Source organism: Erpetoichthys calabaricus, chromosome 2 (genome assembly GCF_900747795.2).
Source record: "Erpetoichthys calabaricus chromosome 2, fErpCal1.3, whole genome shotgun sequence".
Classification (NCBI taxonomy): domain Eukaryota; kingdom Metazoa; phylum Chordata; class Cladistia; order Polypteriformes; family Polypteridae; genus Erpetoichthys; species Erpetoichthys calabaricus.
In genome coordinates this window covers 164,400,122-164,419,211 of record NC_041395.2, presented here as the reverse complement: position 1 = coordinate 164,419,211, position 19,090 = coordinate 164,400,122, and the positions used below count along the sequence as shown (strand labels likewise).

General features: G+C 38.2%; 1 protein-coding gene across 1 annotated transcript in view; it reads left to right on the top strand.

The window, feature by feature from the left end:
* Nucleotides 1–394: 394 nt before the first annotated feature.
* Nucleotides 395–19,090, top strand: part of sec62 (SEC62 homolog, preprotein translocation factor) — a 35,524-nt gene continuing 16,828 nt past the window's right edge. Inside the window, exon 1 of the mRNA XM_028794740.2 lies at nt 395–489. Coding sequence (XP_028650573.1) covers nt 454–489 — 36 coding nt within the window. The 5' untranslated portion in view covers nt 395–453. The remainder of the gene's footprint in view (nt 490–19,090) is intronic.

Below are 19,090 nucleotides of genomic sequence, written 5' to 3'. Positions count from 1 at the left end.
ACTTTAATACTAGGTAGGTATGATTTTACATACTTAATATACAATAATATTACAATTTCAACTATATCAGAATGGCAAAGCAGTGAAAACTATATGATTCTGTAGCAAGTCTAAAGACGACTTAAGTCATCACCAGGCAATTTAAATGTGTAGTGCGGTGTTTATTCGCATTATCGGTTTTATTACAGATTTATCTCTCCACTGAAGGTATGGCAAACTCTACCTGTCTAAAGTAAGAAATAGCGGCTTTCTTCTTTCTTGCGCGCAGTTCTTGCATTCGGCTTGTTTGGTTGCTATGGGAACACCACGATGGTTGGAAGGAAAACCTACCTCGGGCGGAAAACAAAACTGAACACGTCAGTACGCGTGACTTCTCGCCTTTAGGAATTCACGCGCTTAACTCTCGCGACAGCTTACTTCCTGTCCACGTCACACGGAGACAACTGGAGAAATATGGCGGAGCGGAGGAAGCACAAGAAGAGAATACAGGTAAACAAAATTGGCAATGATTACGGCAGGCTCAGCGTCTCGTTGCTGCTCTATGCAGAGGTGTTCTCATTGCTAAAAGAAAATAACAAGCTGTGGAGACTGTAGTCTTGTCTTTCCCGTTGATGCATTTCGGAGCAGTTCTGCAGTGACTGTATTGGCAGCAATCTGTTGATGGGAGTATATTATTTAACCGAAACAGAAAGCGCGTCTCATGGGACGTTAAACCCACTTCAGTAATGCTGTTTCTGTAGTCACATTTGTATAAATTAGTTTATATGACTGTATCCATTATATACGGTTTGCTGAAATGTCCACCTCGAGGAAATGTGTATCAATGTGTTGGGTACCACTACTCAGTCTCGTGCGTAGCTAGGTTACAGATGGTCAAGCGTTTTGAATTCTGTAGTTTTGTCACTTTGCAAAATGCGAAACAGAGACACAATACTATGGTGTTTTACTAGCTGTGATTCGGAAATCACTTCTTCTCCGATGTATGCGCTTCCTTATGGAGACAATTCTTTGAACGTTACCTGTAGCATATTGGGTCGATACGGCTACACGTGAATGATTTCTTCTTTTTAACAGACATCTCCTACTTCACTTCCAATCTGTCTCTGGGCTCAAAGTGAAGTCTGAGTCGATGCCCGTAACACATATTACTGGGTTTTGATGTTGGGTAACTTTTCAATTTTAAAGTTTTACATATTTTGGAAAATAAAAAGAAGAATCCGTTATTACTACAGCCTGTTGGATGGATTATTTAGTTTTTTCATGAAAATATTTTTTTTTCAAAAGCCGTAAAAATTGTATAAGGTTTTAAAATAACTGTATTTGAATCCATCCGTCCATTTTTAGAAATCACATTTTTGATCACGAGGATTAAGGTAAAACGAATGTAGAAGTCTAGGATTAGACTCAACAATTGGCTTATTTTAGTAGTGGGGTTTGTATACAAATTCTCTTCACTCGGTTTCTTTGATATTTTAAAATTGGTATAGTATATTTCAAATTCATAATTCTGTTATTTTACAGTTTATGTAAATTATCATTGAATGAGCTTACTTGTGTATGTTAGTTGACTGATGGATTTTTCTCAGGAAGAGAATGCTGTGTTTAAAAACATTTAACCCTTTAGTTAATAAATATTAATCTAAAACAGTAATGTTTCTTAGACTTGCCTCTTTATTGTGTAATTTGCTATGTACAGTGCATCCGGAAAGTATTCACAGCGCATCACTTTTTCCACATTTTGTTATGTTACAGCCTTATTCCAAAATGGATTAAATTTATTTTTTTCCTCAGAATTCTACACACAACACCCCATAATGACAACGTGAAAAAAGTTTACTTGAGGTTTTTGCAAATTTATTAAAAATAAAAACTGATAAATCACATGTACATAAGTATTAACGGCCTTTGCTCAATACTTTGTCGATGCACCTTTGGCAGCAATTACAGCCTCAAGTCTTTTTGAATATAATGCCACAAGCTTGGCACACCTGTCCTTGGCCAGTTTCGCCCATTCCTCTTTGCAGCACCTCTCAAGTTCCTTCAGGTTGGATGGGAAGCGTCGATGCACAGCCATTTTAAGATCTCTCCAGGGATGTTCAATCGGATTCAAGTCTGGGCTCTGGCTGGGCCACTCAAGGACATTCACAGAGCTGTCCTGAAGCCACTCCTTTGATATCTTGGCTGTGTGCTTAGGGTCGTTGTCCTGCTGAAAGATGAATCGTCGCCCCAGTCTGAGGTCAAGAGCGCTCTGGAGCAGGTTTTCATCCAGGATGTCTCTGTACATTGCTGCAGTCATCTTTCCCTTTATCCTGACTAGTCTCCCAGTCCCTGCCGCTGAAAAACATCCCCACAACATGATGCTGCCACCACCATGCTTCACTGTAGGGATGGTATTGGCCTGGTGATGAGTGGTGCCTGGTTTCCTCCAAATGTGACACCTGGCATTCACACCAAAGAGTTCAATCTTTGTCTCATCAGACAAGAGAATTTTCTTTCTCATGGTCTGAGAGTCCTTCAGGTGCCTTTTGGCAAACTCCAGGCGGGCTGCCATGTGCCTTTTACTAAGGTGTGGCTTCCATCTGGCCACTCTACCATACAGGCCTGATTGGTGGATTGCTGCAGGGATGGTTGTCCTTCTGGAAGGTTCTCTCTCCACAGAGGACCTCTGGAGCTGTGACAGAGCAACCATCGGGTTCTTGGTCACCTCCCTGACTAAGGCCCTTCTTCCCCGGTTGCTCAGTTTAGATGGCTGACCAGCTCTAGGAAGAGTCCTGGTGGTTTCAAACTTCTTCCACTTATGGATGATGGAGGCCACTGTGCTCATTGGGACCTTCAAAGCAGCAGAAATTTTTCTGTAACCTTCCCCAGATTTGTGCCTCGAGACAATCCTGTCTCGGAGGTCTACAGACAATTCCTTTGACTTCATGCTTGGTTTGTGCTCTGACATGAACTGCCAACTGTGAGACCTTATATAGACAGGTGTGTGCCTTTCCAAATCATGTCCAATTAACTGAATTTACCACAGGTGGACTTCAATTAAGCTGCAGAAACATCTCATGGATGATCAGGGGAAACAGGATGCACTGGAGCTCAATTTTGAGCTTCATGGCAAAGGCTGTGAATACTTATGTACATGTGCTTTCTCAATTTTTTTATTTTTAATAAATTTGCAAAAATATCAAGTAAACTTTTTTCACGTTGTCATTATGGGGTGTTGTGTGTAGAATTATGAGGAAAAAAATGAATTTAATCCATTTTGGAATAAGGCTGTAACATAACAAAATATGGAAAAAGTGATGCGCTGTGAATACTTTCCGGATGCACTGTATCTGGTAACACCTGGGTTGTATAGTAGTAATAGGGTAATGTTGCTGTGGTAACATTTTTCACTGTACACTGCAAAAAGACTAAATAAATAAAGTCAGTGAATACATATCAGAATGTGTTGGCACTTTCATCCATCCATTTTCTGCCCCATTTATCCAGATCAGAAATGGTGCCAGTTTCAATAGCACTGGACAGCAGCACACACCCTCACTTCCCATAGTTCCTGTAGAAAAAAAAAACCACACCGGACATATGTAAGCACCAATCCAAAGATAGGTACCACTGCTAATAATCACATCAAAACATTATATACACAATGGCCAGACTTACATAGAAAAGTTGCTCCAGCAATTTTACTTGTGGTACACCCTTTGTGCATGACCACTTAATCAAGGAAGCAGCTCAGCAGACATTAAATTACCTCTTGCTTATGAAGGCAATGTAAATTATGTTCACAGGCCATAAGACAAACCCTGTAGTCGGTATTAAGCACAGAAAATGTGCTGTATTTATAAGGTGTACTGTTATATCATAACACACATTCACTAGGGCATTTAAGAGTTAACAGTTAACCCAGCATGCACATCTTTGGAATTTGAGAGGAATTCTGAGGTACCGACCAGTGATGTCCAATGCTGACACATAGAAAATATGTAAACGCAAAAATTGATGAGATCGTGACTCAAACTCTGGTCTCTTCACCTGTGAGGTATCCACACAAACAACTATGCCCCTATCCTATCCCAACATCAAATATGCAGAAATATATTCTTCTGATGATTTAAAAGCGCAGCACTGTATATCACTGACCAGCATTAAAGATAAATGCAATATCAGTGGGATAGTAAACCCTGAGATAGAGAGATTGCACATCATTTTGGATGCAAATATTTACAACATTCCAATCGTCAGTTAAGTATTCTTTTTAGTTGCATCTTTGTATTTTTTCATATGATTGCAATAAACACACAATTGTGTCTAAGACAGGGTTTGGTATTGGTATTGCAGCCATTGTTGCAGTGTTCAACTTATGAAACAATTATATCGTAAAAATGCATTTCTAGGTAGCGTTTTTTCTAAAATAAGTCATATTTGACTGTTTACAGGAATATTTTCCATACTTAGCTGGGAGGCTGGAGATGTATCACTTTTATTTCTTTACCTTTTAAATGAGCCAAACAGAATTAGTTCTCAGTGAATTGTGGCTTTTTACCAATAGTGACATGAATTAAAACATATATGGTTAATTATAATCATCTTAAACTCGCAAAAATAAAACCCTGAAACACCTACTGCCAAATATTTGCATTTGGCTGAAAATAACAACTTTGAAAAATGTTTTGTTTTTGCAACTTTTTGAATTTTTTACCTGTGCATAATGGCTGATAATTGTACTAGAGAAAATCCATTGGAAAACTACTAGATTTATTCTAGGATATGCAGTAAAGAATGTTAGAAAGTGTGGAATTTTTCCCCCCATGAACAAACAGAGAAAGTTAAGACATGAAAGAAGCATTTACTGTTGAATCGAGTAAAAGGGTGTGAACTTTGAAAGCTTTTAACTATATAAAACCACTTTTTCCATTTCATTATGAAAACTACACTTCAAACTGAAAAATAAATATATACACTGTATATGGTATTAATCACAGGACAGTAAACACTGGAAATATTAGAAGGGAAAATCCAAAGTGTGACTTCTGCAAAACAACAACAGGATATGGTAACGAATGAGTGCTAAAATTGTCTGATCGTTGAAATTTTGATTATTGTTCTGTAGCAGAATTTGGAAACATGCCTAATCCTGTCCTTTCTCTTTTTTTAAAGGCACATTAGTATTTGCTTTGATTGCAGAGTACGTAATCTGAATAATTGGTGGTAAAGGTTAGGTTAAAGAACATCAGTTTTGCTTTCAGAGATTTGAAGTTTCATTGTAGTGAAACAAAAGGACACTCAACAAATTAGTTGTTGTTTGGTTGTTACAGTTTACATGACACATTTGTTTGCTCACTCCAATACTGTATAAAGATTGAAGTAAACAACGGTACCAAAGATTTTAAAAGAACTAGGGGGCTCCGCCCCCTGCTCGCTTTGCTCGCCCACCCCCGGGTTTGGTTTACCGGATGTACAATTTAAAGAGATTTTTAGTTTCATGGGAATTGTTACATATGCATTATTTTCACTTTTATTTTAAAACGTTTGTGAAAACAATACTTGACCTTTATTTCCAGCCCCGGGCGTGGTTACATCTCTTTCTTGCAGGATGTATAACGCTGCTCACGTTGTGAAGGGGGTGCGGCTGAACGCACATTAAGGAGAAGCGGTCGGATCATCTGCTGGCTTGTCGCTTGTTGTTGTAAGAGCTGGGAGCACATGAACCGTGTCTGCCAACAGCAATCCAACAAATGCTAGGTTACATGTCCGAGGACTTGTTTTAAATGATGTCTTACTGCATTGTCTCGCGTGATGTTGTAAAAACAATTCTTGTCCTTCATTTCTGGCTCTGGGCGTGGTTAAATCTCTTTCTTGCTGGGGGAGGGGGGTCCGGTGGGGGGGGGGGGAAGGGGGGGGTTTGGGGCAGCAGAACACATGCTAAGGAGATGCTGTCGGATCATCTGCTGTCTTTCTGCTGCTGTCGCGCTGCCTGTCGATCATTTTAAAGCCTGTACAGCAGCTGTCTTTTTGCCACTTTGCATTTCAGCCGCTTGCGTTGTGAAGGGGAGGGGAGGGGGGGATAGGGTGGCTGAACGCTTGCTAAGGAGAAGCGGTCGGATCATCTGCTGGGTTTCTGCTGCTGGCGAGCTGCGTGTTTTGCTTGTTGCTTGTCGTTGTTTTAAGAACTGGGAGCAAGTTAAAATTTCTCTTGCGGGACTTCAAATTGTCTTCCGAGAAGATCACGTCTTGTCTCCCTCCCAAAGATTTTTTTTATAATAGAGAGATATTAAAAAGATAATGCTACAAGAAAGCGCTCTCAAATAGATGTATGCCCCATATATACAGTATTTAAAGACACTTGTGATAAAAATGTCACTTTTTATAAATGAAACTATTCTATTTTCTATGTTTAGGTCATTTATTAAAATGGGGTGCCAAAATTAAGATTTTGTTGTCTACTTATAAGGTAAAGGATTTGAACATATTATGGAGACTGTGTTTAGATAAATGGACACAGGAGAAGTGCAAACTAAACAGCCTACTACCAATAAAAAACATTCTTTTCCTTTTTCTGCTTAATTCACGCTAAGAACAGTTATTCCCTGCCTTTTATTGCCCTGTTCTGTAAGCTAATCGTGTAATAAATGTTAGTTTCCATGGATAATTCTACAGTATGTATAAATGAAACCACAAATCATTACACAATACAGTACTTGTTACATTTACATGTAATACTAGTGAACATCCAACACTTTTTTTCTATAATTTGATAAGATTAGTAGCTGTTAAACAATTTATTACATTGTCAGTGAATTCAGTTTGCTAGGTTTGAATACCATGCTTGGTCATTGTCTGTGTGGAGTCTGCACATTAAGTCTTAATATGTTTTCCTTCCACATTTCCAAAGATGTCCAGGTTAGGATAATTGCTAGCTCTAAATTGGTTCCAGTATGAGTGAATTTGTGTTTGCTACGTGATTGACTTGTTCCCTATCCAGAGTTATACCATACTGTTGGAATAAGCTCTTTCTCTACCCAACATTGAACTGGATTCAACAGGTTTGAATGTTACATATGTTTTATAGTGAGGTAATGAGGGTAAGTAAATGTGTACCAACTCCAAAATACTTACCACCACATGAAGTTTTGGGGCGGATAAAGAATAACAAGACAAGAAGAGAAATTTGTAACTTTGTTCATGAGTTGGGATTATTTCTTACTAGCCATCCCCCGCAACACCGCCCATGTAGTAGTGAAACAGGACAAACTTTAAAAATCAATAAACAAAAAGGTATTGCTAGCTAAGTGGAGGCAAGGTACATTCCAAAACACAGAGGTAGACCAACTTCCCACTCCTGACATCATGCTTCCCCCTCCCCTCAGTTCGCAGCCTCTGCCTAGGATTACCATGCTGTAAGCGAACTATGATTCTTAGTGCGATGAGAGAAGTCACAAAATCAACCAGAATATTCAAGCTAATTCTAGAAAAAAAAACACACAATTCACTAGCTTAGCGGAGGTAAGGTATGCCCCGAGGCTGGCGTGGTGAGTGAGGAGGGCCCCACCCCCCCCCCCTCCCCTCAGCCCACTGCGTCTCTCTCGGATTCGCGCAAATAAATTGGTATCGCAAGTGAACTATGATACTTATTTGAGATGAGAGAGCTTGCAAAATCAACCTGAATGTTCAAGCAAATTATAGAAAAAATAACAGATCTAAATCCGTAGTTCTCTCATGAAAAGCAGACAGACAGACGTTGGATTTTATATATATATATATATATATATATATATAGTATATATATACAGTGGAACCTTGGGTCACGAACGTCTCGGACAATGTACAAATCGGGTTACGACCAAAAAGTTTGCCAAACTTTTGCATCTGTTCATGACCACACACTCGGGTGATGAACAAGCCAGTTTCCCTTCCGGTTCGTACACGCCAAATGATTTCCACACGTGTTCAGTCTCTCCCTTTGCATTCTCTGTGCAACGAGCGAGAGAGAGAGCTGGCTGCGTAAGGCCGAGAAGGCAGTTAAAGAATGCACCGGGCTTGTTTTTAAAGAGACTGATATGAGTATTGTTTTAACCACGTTGTATTTAATGAAGACTTTTTTCTATTGGATTTTAACCTCCACTTCACTTATGTTTACAGCGATCGGTTCGTAGCGTGCATTGTTGCAATGTTACTTTTCTTGGTTGTTTATTAAATTACGGATTTTTCAAATGTTCATGTTTTTCACTGTGCTTAAAACTCATTAAAAAAAAGTGTTTACAGAGATTGGTTCGTAGCGTGCATTGTTGCAATGTTACTTTTCTCTGTTCAAGGTTTGACCCTGTTGACCCTGTTGCCAAAGAAGGACACAATTTCTGCCATGCTCCTTGCCGATGTGTGACACATTGCTCCATCTTGCTGGAAGTAACTTTCCGTTAACTCTCGATCATCCAGTTGATTCTGACGTTGCTTAAACGAATTAGTGACCCAATAGGTTGGCACCATAAAGATGCGCTGCTCAATACTGTATACCACCATCCTGATGAGAACTTGAGTGACTGAGTGAAGGGGTACTGGCGGTATGCACCCAGAAGTTGGAAACAGAGGTTAAACGTCGCAATGGCTGTCCGGCGCCTACCTCATCGCTCCGACGCAGGGGCATCCTGGCTTCTTCAAAGCTCCATATACTGAGGAGCACATTGCATGTTGTTTCATTCAGATTGCTTCATCCTAGCAAGAGCTATCACAGAATATTTGGGGGCTCTTTTGAGTGATTTACCCTGTATATGGTATGTACTATACCAAAATAGGATCAATCTGTGAGATTTATATTATTTGAAAATCGGACAGTATTTAAATATTCTGATTTCTTTAAATTAGTGCTGTACACCATACTGGTGTTTGACATACTAAATATTTTATACTGTATGACCCTAAAGAAGTAATTTAGGTTTTCTCTCTTTATAATGATGCAAACTTGTAAATTGTTGCATTTAAAAATAAAGTCCTTTGGGATTTATGTTCTCTGTGTGATAAGTGTTGTATACATTTGACTTTTAAGTGTTAATTGCTTTTATGAATCTAAGCATTTCACTACATATTATACTGTATGTATAATTTACATGTGACAAGACAGACTTGATTTGAATTTGAAACGCTACTAATAATTTAAGTTTTTGTATTGAACTTTTCGGTACAAGCCTTGGGTGCATGAATAACTGATCAGGTCTTGAATTTAGTTTTTGATAGAGGTGGGAATTTCTTCCGTATTACAACAAATTGAAAGATTCTCTTGTACCGGAAAGGGGATTTTTAGCATACATTTTAGAAAAAAATGATCTATGATCATCAAGGATTGCTTAACCTGTTATGCCTTAAGGGATGTTTGGCATTATTGTGCTTAAATTACATGTCCAAAAATGAACAGCTATTATTCTGCTTATGTAATAAAAGAGCTGCAAATGGCTGAATAGTAGTGAGCATAATACTCTCAATTTTTGTAAACAAAGTATTTATATGAATGAAAAATGTTGTCAATTACAGTAAAACACAAAATAAAATGGAATTTTACAGTAATCCAGACATTTTATGATGCAACCCTGGAATCAGTTTTCTTTTGTGCCCCAACCTGTCAGTTATTATTGTACCAAGTTTAGATTTCATATCCCATAGCACTGCAAAATTATACTTTTTGACAACATGTATTCATTTGTGCCTAAACAGTCTTTTAAAACAAGTACAGTGGAACCTCGGGTCACGACCGTAATTCATTCCAAAACTCCAAAGTAATTTCCCCCATAGGGTTGTATGTAAATACAATTAATCCGTTCCAGACCGTACGAACTGTATGTAAATATTTTTTTTAAAGATTTTTAAGCACAAAAATAGTTAATTATACCACAGAATGCACAGCGTAATAGTAAACTAAATGTAAAAACATTGAGTAACACTGAGAAAAGTAATATTGCAAGAATTCACGCTATAGCCTTACGAACCGCTTGCTGTAAACACTTTTTTTTTTAATGAGTTTTAAGCACAGGGAAAAACATAAACATTTGAAAAATCCATAATTTAATAAACAACCAAGAAGAGTAGCATTGCAACAAAGCATGCTACGAATCGATCACTGTAAACAGAAGTGAAGTGGAGGTTAAAATCCAATAGAAAAAAGTCTTCATTAAATACAACGAGGTTAAAACAATGCTCGAATCAGTCTCTTTAAAAACAAGCCGGTGCATTCTTTAACTGCCTTCTCAGCCTTACGCAGCCAGCCCTCTCTCGCGCACTCTCGTGCTCTCTCGCTTGTTCGTCACCCGAGTGTGTGGTCGTGAACAGATGCAAAAGTTTGGCGAACTTTTTGGTCGTAACCCGATTTCTACGTGGTCTGAGACGTTCGTGACCCGAGGTTCCACTGTATTGACGTTGCAGTTATATTTTTCATTAAAGAAGAAATACTGTGTATAATAATCACTCTAAAACAAGTAACCAATTTGTAATTGTGCACATATAATTGTGTACTCATCCAGACCTTTACTTTCAAATTATTTTTCATCCTAGTCCTTGAAATATTTTATTTACCAGAGAAACATAGAGAAATCTTAGTTTTGTACAATAGGTCTTAGTTTATGTGGTTACACGTTTCCTGATTTTCTGTTGCAGTTGCCCCACAAAAGTTTAGTGTGTTTTTATGTCTTTCTGTTTAGTTGTTGCTTGCTTCTTGCATTTCACATCTGGAATAAACAAAGTACTTACATACATTTTCAAGCTAGCTTCTTCTAGTGCTTGGTCTTGGGGTTGGGGGCAATGAAAATTACCATAGGATTCTCTGAAGACTGCAAAACATGTCTGACTGCATTCCTCTGTGCTGGTTGTTTCATTTTTGTTGTTTGTTTTTGCTAGTTAGTTTCACATTTTCTCAAGAATGCTGCAAAAAAAAAACTTCCACAGCTGCTGAAAACGGCAGAAATGCTTTCTGCCAGTGCCTTACTTATACTGAGTTTTGCTGGCTACAGAGAACTTGAATATCCACCTGGCATCACATGCATAGACGTTCCAGGCAGATGTGACACTATCATTTACTGAGCCTACAGGGAATGAGTGTCTGAATGAATGTCTTCTGTTATGTAATACTGTTTTATACCCTCATAAAATATGTAATGTCCTTCACATGTTTTAATCTTAGTTCTGTGTATGCCCTGTGTGACAGAGATGCAAAAGGTATCTATAGACTTGTAAATATACTGGCTTTTTACTCTATTGTTTTTGTTTGCTGCCTATTTTTACAATGAAAATGCATTACATTCATTTTCTTGTGTTTTTTTCATAAGTCAGGGATGGAGTGAGGAAGCTGAATAAAGAACTGTTGCAGTAGAATTTTTTGTTTTATTTAAATAATTTGGTGTTTTTATTTAAAAACTATTTTTTTCAAAAAAACTGCAATTTCATTTAATAATACAAATCATTTCACTGCCAACAGTAGCATATAGAATATGCAGAAGTATAAGGTACTCTTTTCTATTTAAACAGTGTAATTTTTATGTAAACAATGCGAATTTACATTTAAACAATCAATTAAAATAATTTCCTACAAATAATAATTACATATAAAACAACAAGCTGTATCCACGTACAAAAATTAATCATAGAAGTGCAATTAAACATTTAGTTTAACGGTCATAACTTGGATAAAAACCAAGATCCAGGCCTTTGATGACCTCTTGGGAACAGCCATGAGCAATGTGTCTGTCTGCGGAGAGAGCGCTGACCGCATCTTGAGGTTTACTTATCTTGGCAGTGACATTCATGTCCCTGGTGACTCTTCCAATGAAATGAATAGATGGATTCGGAGAGTCGCTGGAAAGAGGTGTGTGATCTTTGCAAAAGGCTGAAGGTCCAAGTCTTTAGAGTTCTGGTGCTCCCTGTTTTGAAACCAAGACTGGACTCCTTTGGTAATGTGTCTCTTCGGAGAATTCTTGGCTACTGCTGGTTTGACTCAAGGAGCCCCAAATGAGGCAAATTACCTGCATTGTGAGGTAGAGTCAGTTACTGCACTACGGCTATGTGGTGCGATTCCCCAAGGGTGATCCGGCTTGCAGGATCCTCATTGTTGAGGACCTGAGCGGCTGGACTAGGCCAAGAGGATGCCTGGCTGTGGCAGATAGATGGTCATTTCCAGAGGGTGGGACTGGACTGCGTGTCTGCCTGAGGGTAGCCAGCTGGCATCCCGAGCTGTTCTGTCGTGTGGTGTGTGCGGCAATACCAGTGTATGCTTCCCAACCTATCCTGAACTAATGGTCAATATCAGTTAATTGAATCAATGTGTGAGGTGAATATATATATATATATATATATATATATATATATATATATATATATATATTTATTTATTTATTTATTTTAAACAAATGGTAAAAGAATACTTTTTTAAATTAACCTTTGTTTACATTACAAAGTATGTTGCAGAAGAAATTAAACAATATGACAGCCTGAAATTATGGGAAGCATTTTTCTTTAATGCCATATGTATTATGGATAAATATTTTCTCTGTGTATTTTATTAGTTAACAATGTATATTTTAAGGGAATTTTATTTTAGTATTTTTATGGTTACTAAACAATAAGCCTAAAGAATTTAATGCTAGTAAAAACTGAACAGGTAATACCTGAGCTCTATACTTTAATTTGAAAAATTCCGAAGTTAACACTTTAACTCTTTTAGGGCTAATTTTTTTTTTTTTTCTCCCAGGGCTGAATATTTTTCCAAAAACTTAACTTTTTTTTAAAAAAAAGGACACAAAGCAATTGTTTAACATATCAATATTCGGCAAGAAATATTTACTTTTGACAAATGTTACTGTCTTGCATGTTGTATGAGCCTGCATACTATATGATTTCGCATACTATGATTTCACATACATATCACATACATGTTACACAGCAAAGTCCTGGAAAGTATGATATCGCTCAAAGCAGCCAATTGCATGCATTGCCACATTGCACTGTTTACAGTATGTGTTGCACTGGTGCTTCCTTTTCAATTGTCTGTTGCTGCACTTTCTCACATTTATTGTTAGTGTGTACAGTAGAGAAACAAGTCACCCGTTTGACATTGTGCCATGCCAATGCCACCAAGTTTTCCACCCACATGAAAAACGGATTGTCACCTCTTTTCCTCTTCAGCCTGTCTGGCTTCAACTGTGAAGGCTTGTGTCTCCTGTTCACCCTCACTGTGCCACAAGCTCCACTTCCCCTGCTCTGTAGCTCTATGAACAATTCTGGGCATGTATAAAAATTGTCCATGTACACAACTTGACTAAAATGTGCATAGCCCTGAAGCAGCTCCAGCACAACCTGACTTGTCAAGGGACAGTTCTTTCTTTGAAAGAAATACTTTCCTGTATATGTAATTACTTTCAGGAAGAAACCAGTGTTTGCTTCTGCCAGTACAAAATCCTTCATGCCATACTCTGTGGGCTTGTCTGGCATATATTGTCAAAAAAAGCGTCCCTTTAATTTTATCATAGATTCATGCACAGACAAATCACGGCCAGGCTGATAAAATTGTTTATATGTTGGTTCCACAATGTCAAGCAGGGGCTGAACTTTATACATGGGGTTATAGCCTGGCTCACCCCTTGGGATTTGCTTCTGGTTATCATGGAAGTGAATAAAACTTTGCAGCAGCACATACCTATCGTCACGTGGCATAACCTGGCCAAAACCACCAGGGGACAAAGCACGTTTGGACCAATGCTCCCTGAAGCTATATCACCAGTCTAGTCCCATCTCTATTTGTAATGCCACAAAGCCCTTCATCTCATCTTTTGTTGTGGGTTTCCACTTTGAAAAACGAGAATGCGGCGTAAGTGCATCCCACGATTCAAAAAAATTGCTCTGCATACCTGTTTGTCTTGTCTGACAGTAGCTGAAAAGCAGCATCAGGAGAGAGCAGCCTGAAGTAGTCCAATGGCTGGTAATTTGTCGTGTCCAACAGCAAGCCATGCTGTCTTGTGAAGTCCGGTAGCCAGTTTGGTTCCCACGAATCAATGTCTGGGTATTCCTCCCACACAAACCTTGTCATAGGTGCGTCGGCTGTGCGAATGTGCTCAGCTGGCAGCCGATCAGCTGGGGCGGCATCGGCTGGTGTCCGATCAGCTGATGCCAGTTCCTCACTCTCTTGCTCGATCTCTTAATCACTGTCAACAAAATCAGAGTCCGGCTCGGCTTTAATGCACAAAACATCGTCAGCTGAGTATTTTCTTTTCTGCACTCGCTTCGCTCCATCGTGAGATGTCGATGCCATCTTACCTTTGTTTACATTTCGTAACTCACACACACGCAAGGATTAGATGCCGAGTCAATGACTCTAACATTCCTCCGAGCACAGAGGGAATGCCTGTGACGTGACAGTGAATTTTGTCGCTATTAACAGCTGATTGTTGCCCTCTACCCCTGGATGGTGACTTTTGTCGACATGCGCCCTCAACCCGTCCTGTCAACAAAAGTCGGCATCTGCCCTAAAACAGTTAATATAGAACATAAGGATTCTCTGTGTGTGATTATGCAGGGGCGTAGTGTAAAAGTTTTTTAAATAAATATTTGTATCCGTATTAAACAAACTGGATCGGAAATACTCTACATGCAGATCACCTGTGTTGGAATAAAAAAAGACAGCCAGAATATTCAAAGTGAAGAAGTTAAGTGTGACTTTGAAATAATATCCATGTTCAATGTCATTCCTTTTTATTATTCTTACATAAGATCTTTAATGGAGCATGTCTTTTTTCCAGGACAATTTTCCAGCTTGCAGAGTATGAGTACACCTTCATTTTTCAGGATTGGTCCATTCAGGCAGAGGCAGTGTTAGATGTTATTATGTTGATGTATTCTTTATAATCCCTATTCATTTCTTAAAATAAAAATTTCAATCTTTACTTCTTTTTGGCAATTTATCAATGCAGGGAGCTCTGCTATATTGTTCAAACTTTCCTCTTCTGATTTTGTGTCCCAAAAAAAAAAAAAAAACAAGGTCAGTCAGATTTTACACAAATAAGTTGCCTGTCACCTCAGTGAGCTGATTAACAGTCTACATCTGTACTTGTTGTTAGGGTATTGTCATCACTTCTGCGAGGCTACACTGCCAGTAGCACCTTTTATATGTAGTTTATTAGGTTTTTCTGCCTCGTGTTACCATTTTAAAGTAGTATCACCAGTGCAGTTATGCAAGTGTTTCGCCAACTTAAAAGTTTAGGAACTTTGACTTGGAAATTTGTATTACCTTGACTTGAACTCTGGCACACAATTACAGGCTTTTTATTTAAAAAGTTACACATCATTTCAATTAATAATGCAGAAAAAATCCTGCTGCACTGTCAGGGAAGAAAGATCTTTCACTGTTGCTAATTTTATCCCATTATGGAATTAGTTGAAAAATAAAAGTATGTGATTCATACATGCTTTAAGAGTATGATAATGTGACCAGTTGACAGTGACAATTGTCCTACTTTGTAGTGTTACACATTTTATAGTCAGTTGAAATGATGATGACATTATGAGCCATTTAATAAAGTGCTATGCATAGGTCCAATAAAGGAATGAAGGCTTTACATTCCTCATTTGATTGTTATTAAAATGGCCAAAGTTGTCCATCCAACTCCCCCATTCTTTTTTTAACAGGCTTATCAAGTACAGCATTGTTGTAAGCCAGTGTCTGTCCTTGCTTTGAGAACGTATACACCCCTGAAGGAATGCCACTTGTGCACACATTCATCTACAGTGGTGATAAGTTAATTACAAAAACATGTATTCAGTTACATTCATATTGGCCAGAAATTTCTGTTGCTCCATTTGTAATGCTTTGAAGCATGAGGGATAAATCTTTAAAGTGATAAAACATGTAATATGTTAATGGAAGTACGAAATTGCGGTTACTTGCTGTACCACCACTACTTCTAGTAATACTATTTACTACTGCTACTAAAGTGGCATATACAGTACATATGCGCTGAAAATGAATCATCTAACCCTAAGTTTCTGTTTCTTGTTTGGTTTTTGAAGCCAGATTAATGACTATTAGCATAACAACTAAAATGCACCTAACGCAAGTAGACCACAGTAGCTTGAAAAAAAATCAGGAAAAAGACTTTTACAGGAATTCTGTAACAAAATTAATAATCTTAAATTGACTTGTTTGATTTGTTTTACAATGGTATTCATAAAGTTGTGATAAATCTAAAAAAGGAGGGAGAGTTTTTGGAAAATTAAAATATCAGATGCTTGTGATATTTGAAATTTAGATGAATTTTCTTTGTCCATTAATAGTTGGAGAGTAATAATTAGTGTCTTCTCTATATACCAATGTCAACATAAATCTCACAACAGCAAATGCCACAATCCATACAAAATGATTTTCTGATAAACCTGATGTGAAAAGTGTATTGTTACAAAAGAGTCTATATTCATGGAATATCCTGAATTACTTGGTATTCAGTAACTTGTGTGGCAATTATATAATAATGTTTGAATTTTTTTCTTAGAATTGATTTTGCACAGCATTTATTTTTCAGTTCCAGGAGAGAAATTGTCAAATATTTTTTTACATGCAAATGTTAAGATAAATCAGTTCTGGATAGCCATATAATTTATTTTATACACCCTCCTAAACCAATAATCCCCTAATTCTTGTTATAGATTCAGATCCATAAATATTTGGACAGTGAAAAAATTCAACCCCAGATTTCCAGGGATTCACAAGTACAGTGACCGTAATTCGTTTCAAAACTCTGGTCGCAATCCGATTTGGTTGTGACCCAAAGTAATTTCCCCCATAGGATTGTATGTAAATACAATTAATCCTTTCCGGACCGTACGTGCTGGATGTAAATACAGTGGTGTGAAAAACTATTTGCCCCCTTCCTGATTTCTTATTCTTTTGCATGTTTGTCACACAAAATGTTTCTGATCATCAAACACATTTAACCATTAGTCAAATATAACACAAGTAAACACAAAATGCAGTTTGTAAATGGTGTTTTTTATTATTTAGGGAGAAAAAAAAATCCAAACCTACATGGCCCTGTGTGAAAAAGTAATTGCCCCCTGAACCTAATAACTGGTTGGGCCACCCTTAGCAGCAATAACTGCAATCAAGTGTTTGCGATAACTTGCAATGAGTCTTTTACAGCGCTCTGGAGGAATTTTGGCCCACTCATCTTTGCAAAATTGTTGTAATTCAGCTTTATTTGAGGGTTTTCTAGCATGAACCGCCTTTTTAAGGTCATGCCATAGCATCTCAATTGGATTCAGGTCAGGACTTTGACTAGGCCACTCCAAAGTCTTCATTTTGTTTTTCTTCAGCCATTCAGAGGTGGATTTGCTGGTGTGTTTTGGGTCATTGTCCTGTTGCAGCACCCAAGATCGCTTCAGCTTGAGTTGACGAACAGATGGCCGGACATTCTCCTTCAGGATTTTTTGGTAGACAGTAGAATTCATGGTTCCATCTATCACAGCAAGCCTTCCAGGTCCTGAAGCAGCAAAACAACCCCAGACCATCACACTACCACCACCATATTTTACTGTTGGTATGATGTTCTTTTTCTGAAATGCTGTGTTCCTTTTAAGCCAGATGTAACGGGACATTTGCCTTCCAAAAAGTTCAACTTTTGACTCATCAGTCCACAAGGTATTTTCCCAAAAGTCTTGGCAATCATTGAGATGTTTCTTAGCAAAATTGAGACGAGCCCTAATGTTCTTTTTGCTTAACAGTGGTTTGCGTCTTGGAAATCTGCCATGCAGGCCGTTTTTGCCCAGTCTCTTTCTTATGGTGGAGTCGTGAACACTGACCTTAATTGAGGCAAGTGAGGCCTGCAGTTCTTTAGACGTTGTCCTGGGGTCTTTTGTGACCTCTCTGATGAGTCGTCTCTGCGCTCTTGGGGTAATTTTGGTCGGCCGGCCACTCCTGGGAAGGTTCACCACTGTTCCATGTTTTTGCCATTTGTGGATAATGGCTCTCACTGTGGTTCGCTGGAGTCCCAAAGCTTTAGAAATGGCTTTATAACCTTTACCAGACTGATAGATCTCAATTACTTCTGTTCTCATTTGTTCCTGAATTTCTTTGGATCTTGGCATGATGTCTAGCTTTTGAGGTGCTTTTGGTCTACTTCTCTGTGTCAGGCAGCTCCTATTTAAGTGATTTCTTGATTGAAACAGGTGTGGCAGTAATCAGGCCTGGGGGTGGCTACGGAAATTGAACTCAGGTGTGATACACCACAGTTAGGTTATTTTTTAACAAGGGGGCAATTACTTTTTCACACAGGGCCATGTAGGTTTGGATTTTTTTTCTCCCTAAATAATAAACACCATCATTTAAAAACTGCATTTTGTGTTTACTTGTGTTATATTTGACTAATGGTTAAATGTGTTTGATGATCAGAAACATTTTGTGTGACAAACATGCAAAAGAATAAGAAATCAGGAAGGGGGCAAATAGTTTTTCACACCACTGTATATATTTTTTTTTTAAGAATTTTTAAGCACAAAAATAGTTAATTATACCATAGAATGCACAGTGTAATAGTAAACTAAATGTTTACTTACTTTTTCTGCTTGGGCTCTCTCGCTCGCTGCACAGGAAATGCACAGGTAGAGACTGAACATGTGCGGAAATCATAGGCGCATACGAACCGGAAAGGAAACTGGCTTGTTCGTCACCCGAGTGTGTGGTCGTGAACAGATGCAAAAGTTTGGCGAACTTTTTGGTCGTAACCCGATTTGTACGTGGTCTGAAACATTCGTGACCCGAAGTTCCACTATATATGGACATTTGACTGACAAGCTGTTCCATAGTCAGGTGGGAGCAGTTCTTTCATTGTTTCACTATAACTATTAAACAGGTAAAAAGTCTGAAAATGGTTCCAAATGTGGAATTTGCATTTGGAAGCTGTCACTATGAACTATCAATGTGAGGTCCAAAGAGCTGTCCATGCAAGTAAAAAGATTCCATTAGGCTGAGAAAACAAAACCTTTAGCGAGATAAGACACATGAGGAGTGGTCAAATCAACCATCTCGTACATTTTAAAAAAGAAGCAGCACCAGAAGGTTGGAAAAACCAGGGAA